At 31.7% G+C, this 8,265-nt stretch overlaps 1 protein-coding gene across 1 annotated transcript in view; it reads left to right on the forward strand.

Moving 5' to 3' along the window:
- Positions 1-7,472, forward strand: part of MYBL1 (MYB proto-oncogene like 1) — a 43,330-nt gene extending 35,858 nt beyond the window's left edge. Inside the window, exons 13-16 of the mRNA XM_004602414.3 lie at positions 2,516-2,632; positions 2,720-2,824; positions 3,265-3,444; positions 4,853-7,472. Coding sequence (XP_004602471.1) covers positions 2,516-2,632; positions 2,720-2,824; positions 3,265-3,444; positions 4,853-4,981 — 531 coding nt within the window. The 3' untranslated portion in view covers positions 4,982-7,472. The remainder of the gene's footprint in view (positions 1-2,515; positions 2,633-2,719; positions 2,825-3,264; positions 3,445-4,852) is intronic.
- Positions 7,473-8,265: the final 793 nt, after the last annotated feature.

Raw genomic sequence — 8,265 nt, forward strand, 5'->3', positions numbered from 1 at the left:
TTTCCTGCATGGATCAGCCTGTTGATGAGTTATTTTTAAGTTTCTAGTTAATTTAAAAAGTCTTTGTAAGTGCTATGGAATCTTATTTATTATGAATGCTATTTTTCTTTTCTTAATTTTCCCCCCAGAAGACTGACCTATCGGTGCTAGTTTTCTAACTTTGCTGGTTGAGATATAATTGGCCATTTTAGTGTTAGCTTTTTAAATTTAGTATAGCATCGATGTGTGTTTGTTCCTTTATTTTGCTTCTCTTTAAAAAAGTTTTTTTAATGAAGACACTGTGATTTACAAATTTTTTTCATAAAAGAGTTGTTTCAAGCATACAGAATTCCAACACCAATACCAACATTACCATCCCCTTCTCTCCACCAGTGTCCCCAGGTTCCCTGCCACCTTCCAGCCTGCCTCTTTGGTAGGCATATAGCAAATTTATATCATTTACTTTAACAAAATTTAAAGAAATGGCAAGAGAAATTATCAGAAAAGTTATCAGAAAATTATCAGACAATCAACAAAAATCAATTTTGTAGTGATTGATTGTTATATGATTTAAGTTGAAGTAAGGAAATTCAAGTAATTTAATACAATATAATAGATTGCCAATTGTTATTTACATATCTAAATTTTCAACTCTGGCATCTAAAATATATTGCACTAAATTTAATTTGTACTTGGATCTTATTGCAGTAATCATCAGATCTTCCCTGTCTGAAAATCTGAATGAAGGGTTATTTTTTTGCCCCTTTGCAGGCATATAATAAATTTATTTCATATCACTTGATCAAAACTTTAAAAATGGTAAATAGAATTATAAGAATATAAATCAATAAAAATCTATTTGTGATGATTAATTTCTGTATGTTTTTAACCTTACTTAATATAGTAGAGGGCAACCATATGAACTATTAGTGAGTGCCATACTCAATGCCACATGATGGGAAGTTTCTCCCGTCCTTTAAAGGAGCTCTTTTAATACTTCATGCAAAACTAGTTTCAAGTCTGTGAATTCTATGAATTCTCTAAGCTGTTGCCTATCCATGTAGCTCTGTATAGCTTCTTCAAATCTGAATAATAATCTAGCTAGATAGAATATTTTTGGTGAGGTGTTTATTTCATTGGATTTTTGTAGTGTATCCTCCCATATTCTTTTACTTCTCATTTGATAGATCTGCTGTACATTTTATGGGCTTTCCTTTGCAAGTTCCTCTTTTGATCTTGTTGTTTTCAGTATTCTGTCTCTATCTTTATATTTTGTCGTTTTGAGTAATGTATCTTGGTGGTTTCCTACTTGGGTTTATTGGGTTTATCTTTTGGAACTCCTGGATCTTGGTGCTTGTAACCCTTGGGTCTGGGAACTTACTGTCTATGATTTCCATCATTTTTTTTAACCTTAAAGCAGATATTAATTATGGTAGGTATTAAGTTTGATATAATTAAGATTGGTTTTGGTGGTCTTTTTGGTTTTTTGTTGGGAGCCACTTGTACTGTTGGGCAGGGCTTACTCCTGGCTTTGTGCACTACTGTGTTGTTCAGGGGACCTACTAGGTTGGACAAATGCAAAGCAGGTGCTCTTCCACTGTACTATTTCTCTGGCCCCTTAAATTTTTTCTTAGTTGAAACCAGAGAGATAGTACAGTATGTAGGGCATTTGCCTTGTATGTGCCCAGTCCAGGCTCGATCACTGGCACGCCATGAGCATGACCAGGAGTGAAACTTGAGAATAGAGCCAGGAGTAAGCCTTGAGTACCACCCCTGCCAAAAAAAAAAAAAAGAATTTTTTTTATTTTTTTCCTGAGATTTGGGGTATACATAGCTATTTGATTATTTGATAGAGAATTAGATCATTTTGATGTTTTTATTTATACATCCCATACTCGTTTTATTCTGTAACAGGAATAAAATTCTAGTATCACATTCTAATCTACACAGATACATATCAATCAACTAGCACTCACTCATCTACATCTATGTGTTCAAATATTTTCAACACTTTGTCCCAGTCTATGCTTAAAAAATAAGTGTACAAAGTTGAAAAATATATGATTGCTGCTTTCTAGTAGCTCACACCCTTAGTGGTAAAAGAAACTAACTGTTTTTTTTTTCTTTTTGGGTCATACCCGGCTATACACAGGGGTTACTCTTGGCTCATGCACTCATGATTACTCCTAGTGGTACTCAGGGGACCATATGGGATGCTGGGAATCGAACCCGGGTCCGCTGCATGCAAGGCAAATGCCCCACCCGCTGTGCTATTGCTCCAGCCCCAAAAGAAACTAACTGTTAACTAGTTATGCTCTGTAGTGAGTGTAAAAAATGTACAATGATAGTACTCCCAACTTGTCCTATATTTTTTCTATTCTTATATAAAAATATTAGGGATATAATAGCTTTTGTGTTTTATTTTGGAGATTCTGATTAAGCAAGATATAAAGAAAAATTGTGAAAGATGAGTTTCTCTTATATAAGGATAAAAAATAGCTATGAAAGTCTTAATTTTTTTTAAATGATTATTTAGTCACAGCCACTTGCTTTCCTGGAAGAAGACATTCGTGAAGTCTTAAAAGAAGAAACTGGAACAGACATATTCCTCAAAGAGGAAGATGAACCTGCTTACAAAAGCTGCAAACAAGAGGTATTATTACTTGTAGTCATAGTATTGTGATTAAAAGTCCTTAAGTGACATTGCTCTAACAGTTTTATTGTAAATTATTCATTCTAGCATACTACTTCTGTGAAGAAAGTGAGAAAATCACTAGTCTTAGATAATTGGGATAAAGAAGAAACAGGTACTCAGCTATTGACAGAAGACATTTCAGACATGCAGGTTTGTAAATAATTTTTTTTATAATTAAAATGGTTGAAGTCCTAATAGTTCTTGTGTCATTACTCAGGATGTGACCAGTTCATCGAAGACTAAAGTGGTAATTTAGAATTAATCTGCCTAGTTCAGAGATAAACTTTTACCATAGAGGTTATTTTCATTTATTTCCTTGCTTTTTATGTTTTGTTTTATTTTGAGAACAGTAAGCCTTCTTATGATACATATGATGTTAAGAAATGGTAGTTCTCAAAAGATCATATTTCAATATTTATCTTTGATTTATTTATGAAATATTTGATTTTACTACTTTCCTGAAAATTTCATCAGAGCCAAAAGCTTTCTTGGAAGGAAATGAACAGGACTTCCATTACCACATACTCACCAGTCTCTGTTTTGACTTCATTTTTGAATTATTTTATTTTCCTCTTTCTTTTTTCTCTTAGTCAGAAAATATATTTACAACATCTTTATTAATGATACCATTATTGGAAATACATGACAATAGGTGCATCTTGACTCCAGAAAAACAAGATATAAATTCAACCAACAAAACATATACACTTAATAAAAAGAAACCAAACCCTAACACTTCCAAAGTTGTCACATTGGAAAAGACTCTTCAGGTATGGATTTATAATTTTCTTTTAGTGATTTTTGTTGTTGTTTATTCAGTCTCTTTGGGACTTACCACAAATCATATTTTTTCTTTTTAAATATAAAATTGACTATAACAGTAACTAAACATTCACCATTTTGTCATTCAAATTAGATTTGGGTTTTTAAGAGACTCATTTCATCAGAGTACATATAAACTAAACAATTGGAATTTTAGCCAGATTCTTCTGGTGATTTCATTTTTGTTTTTTTTTATGGCCATATTCAGTTATGCTTGGACTCTGCACTCAGGAATCACTCCTGGCAGTGCTCAGGGACATTAGGGGTTGAACCTGGATAGGCGTGTGCAAAGCAAATGCCCTACCCACTGTACTCTCTCTCCATACCCTTCTGTTGATTTCTTAAGCCTGGTTTCTATTTAAACTAAAGATGTCCAAATCCATTTATTTTTGGCACATCTTGTATAATAAATATGCACAGCCCTGAAAGTTATTTTGAAAAAGGGTAAGTGGTTGGAAGCAGTTTCAGCTTGAATTTATTGGTACAATGGTTTCCAGTGAACTTTTTGGCTCAGAAGTTGCAAAATAAAATCTTCCTATATATTTAGTATCTACCTACAAAAGGAAGGCTGGAATTTTTTTACTAAGTATTTTACTATTTACTAAGAATTACTAAATTTTTACTAACTTTTTTTCTAAGAGTTCAATCCAGAGAACTTGAGAGTTCAATGAGGGAAGGTAATTTTCTTCTTTATGCAACTATGACTGCAGCAGTAGCATTCATGACATTTAATCATTAAAAATGCCTTTGGCAATCAGATGGGCCACCTCTGATATGAGCCACCTATACCACCTATATGCCACCTCATTTCCGTTTTGATCTGCTGTTCGTCAAAAGAGTTAAATTGCATATTAATCTATTTAAAATTACTTTATTTTCCAGCACTTAACACAAAACTTTTTAATAAATTTATTACGTAGGTGATACATATACTGTAATAAACTTTATAATACAGGAATAAAACAAAAATTTAAAATAGACTTTGTATGAAGAATACATAACAATATATAATAAATAAACAATATAGAGAGCTGAAATATTGTCTTTTAAAAAATTCAGCATTGTGATCCAGGAGATAGCTCAAAGTGGTAAGAGGTCATGCCTAGCATAATGCAAGTCTTTGAGTTTGCTTGCTTGGAGTGGCTTCTATAAAACAAACAACAAAAAGTGAGTTTTCATAAATATTTTGTATAAAATATTTTAATAAATATTTAACAAGAGCCCATCTATTACCAAAGCATTTTTATAATAATTAATTCATATCTAATCAATTGATAGCTAAGTTCTAAAACTGATTGTGAAGTCATGTAGATTCTCTTGCTATTTTTCACATGATTATTAATACTTTCTTCCTAGTCAAATTGTGAATGGGAAACAGTGGTTTATGGGAAGACAGAAGACCAACTTATCATGACTGAACAAGCAAGAAGATACCTGAGTACTTACACAGCTACCAGCAGCACTTCAAGAGCTCTAATATTGTAACTGTTATTAAAACCGATGAAATGCCTCACTCTCTTAGCATATTCAATGCCAAATTAGGTTGCAGTGAAATTTTTGTGAATTAATTGTTTTTAAAGTTTTAGTACAACCCTGAAATAGTTTCATCTTTTTTCCCACTTTTGTCAGAAGAAAACTAAGGCACTTAAGTTATGGGTGAGCAATTTATTAACTTATTTTTTAGAGATAAAAAGTTTTGAAGGTAGTTTTTAAAGAACAAGATGAGAAAATCAATTAGAATTTTTATGATATTCTAAAAGTAAATCCTCACATTTTCTTTAGAAGATCTATATATTTGCTACTCTGTTGATGCTACCATTTTGTTATTAATATGTTCATCAGTATGTATGATTTCTAAAATTAGTCTGTGTATGAGGGAGCTACACCACACGGTTTTATGAAGTACTTTTACCTACATGCTGATTTACTTAGGCTACCATTTACCAAGAAACACAGTGGTGATATTTTAAAGGAAGGGTGGAAGTTGCACTACTACTTTTTTATATTTTTCAAAAACATTAAAATTAACTACAGTGTTAAATGTATTTATTTGAGCATAGTACTGAAAGCAAAAAACATTGAAGAGGGTTTTTTCTTTATTAGAAAAAGAGTCAGTATTTTCATAAATCTCAGAAAAGCTGAGAGTTTTGTTGAATGTATTGTACAGTATTTAGGAGCAGGAAAACTTTGTAAATTGGAAAGAGGTCTGTTTTTATAATTTATTTTCATTTTTAAAGCTTAATTGTAGATATGTATACCTATACAGGGTTTCTAGAAGCCAATGTTGTTTCTCATTATTACAGCTAACATAGTAAAGAGCAATTTTGACTTTCAAGTATGAAGCAGTAGTAAAGCTAAAGTTGCAAAGAATATAAAATCTATACTGTTTGCCACATACATCTACCTAAATATTGCACTATGCCCTTTAAATCATGTTGGTTAAAGTAGTTCTAAAAATTTACTAAATAATAATATAATATTTTATTTTTAATTTATATGGGGGTCATAAAAATTAATCTGGTGATTTGTATATGTGTTAGAAAATTTTGCATTTTCTTTAAAAAGTAATATGGTACTTTGGTCCCTAAAAACAGTCTGCACTTAGAAGTTTGTTATATTTACTCAATGTTTCAGAAGTAGAGAACATTATCTTTTATTTATAAAAATATTTTGTCCTTTTATAAATGTTTTGTGTTTCTCTACAGGTTACAACAGTTGCTTCAGTTGCCTGTTTTAGGTGTTTGCACTTATTTTATTTCTTCTTGAAAGAATGTCTTTATTTGCTTTTGTGTAGAGATTTTATGTAATTTTTCTTGAAACATAATGGTATACTGTCAACTTAAACACTGACAGGCAAATAGAATTGTACACTGTAGTTTTAATTATTTATAATTGACACACTCTCTCCCTCTCCACTCCTGAAGTATGCTGCTATAGAAAATAGCAGAGTCGGCTTGCTGCTATGAGAGATGGAAAGAGCGACCACCACTTGCACTGTGTGAAAGATAAAAAGCAAATGATGGCAAGTTCTCAAGTTAACTTAATGGAATCAACCATTACCATGCAAATCTTGCAAATGCCAAAATACTATGTCTTAAAAACAAAACAAAAAAAGCATAAGGTTTTCTGATGTTTTTGTTAATATAAATGGAAATATTAAGTATTTTAATGCCTAGCTCTTGAACAGTAGACCTAAAAGGTTTTAAACTATTTAAATCCACTTGCTAGTTTTTGCATATTATACCTAGTGAGAAGTAAGGAAAATTTATGGTACAAGATTATGACTTGTTGATAACAAATATGTAAACCAATTAGAATCTTAGCATGTTTGTTAAGTATATGTTGATCGCTTCCAAATTAGTGAACTTCTCACAGAAATTTCACTTATAAAACCAATGGTTATAGCAAAATCATACTGAATCATTTCAATTTCAGTTACCTTGACCTAATAGCACATAATGTTTTTGTGTTTTGTTTTTGTTTTTTAATGTAGCCCTTAGTTGGTTTGGATGTACATAGTCTCCAATCACCAAAGTGTAATATCTTGAAAGAACTATATTTTTTTAAAGTATAATTTTTCTTGAGCATTAAATTTCTCAAAAATAATATATTGCAGATACCAGGGCTTATTGGAAATGGTTCATATTTTTATTGGTATTGGTTGAATCCTCCAGTTAACTGCTTTGTTGCTTTTTGCAAGAAGATTTTAAATGTCGGGCATCTTAAGTCACCTTACTACTGTTGTATTCATTTGAATTTCATTCAGTATATTACAAAAATGCCAGACGTATTACATGTAGCAGTCGTACTTACATGGAAACTGACTACAAATATATAATATGCATTTTGTTGTAAGGTTTTCACATTAATACAGCAATTACCTGATTAAATTGAGCTTTTTTAGTATTGGGAAAATATTCCATTGTAAGAGAATCTTACATACAATGTTGACATACATTAACATCAAAAATAAAGCATCTGTGTACAACCTGACTTGGCTTTACTTATTTCACTTGATTTTGTCTTATGGTATAGATTGAATTCAATCTGACATTCTATTCTTAGGCTTTTTCCTTTAGAATTTCCTTTAAGGTAATTTTATATGTTAAATAAACAACATATTTCTATTCAAAAAATGAAAATACTTATAGTGTTCCATAATAACCATTCAGAGGTAATTTTCAAAACTCCTTTTAGATTTTTTAATTGAGGCACTGTTTTGCAATATTAATAATAGTTTGGTGCATACCGTGTCCTAACACCACACCTACTACTATCACATCCTCTTTTTTTCCACGAGTGTTCCATGATCCCCTCCCAACTCTTCCTCCAACTCTCCCACTGATACTTTTATTTATTTATTTATCTATTTATTTATTTATTGCTTTTTGGGTCACACCCAGCGATGTTCAGGTTTTACTCCTGGCTCTGCACTCAGGAATTGCTCCTGGCGGTGCTATGGGGAATCATATGGGATGCCAGGATTGAACCCAGGTTGGCCGCATGCAAGGCAAATGCCCTAACTGCTGTACTATAACTCACCAATTATAATTTTAGTTTTGTAGAACATTGCCTTTGGCATTTTTGTTATTCCTTTACTATGTTTATAGCCCTTTTATGAGAAAGGTCATTCTGTATTGGTCATTCCTTCTGACTGACTTCACTCAACATGATACTTTTTAGTTCCTCCATGTAGTAGCGAATCCCATAATTTCATCTCTTCTTGCAGCTGAGTACTATTCTATTGTGCATATCTACTACAATTTATT

This window comes from Sorex araneus, chromosome 2 (assembly GCF_027595985.1).
Source record: "Sorex araneus isolate mSorAra2 chromosome 2, mSorAra2.pri, whole genome shotgun sequence".
Taxonomy (NCBI): Eukaryota; Metazoa; Chordata; class Mammalia; order Eulipotyphla; family Soricidae; genus Sorex; species Sorex araneus.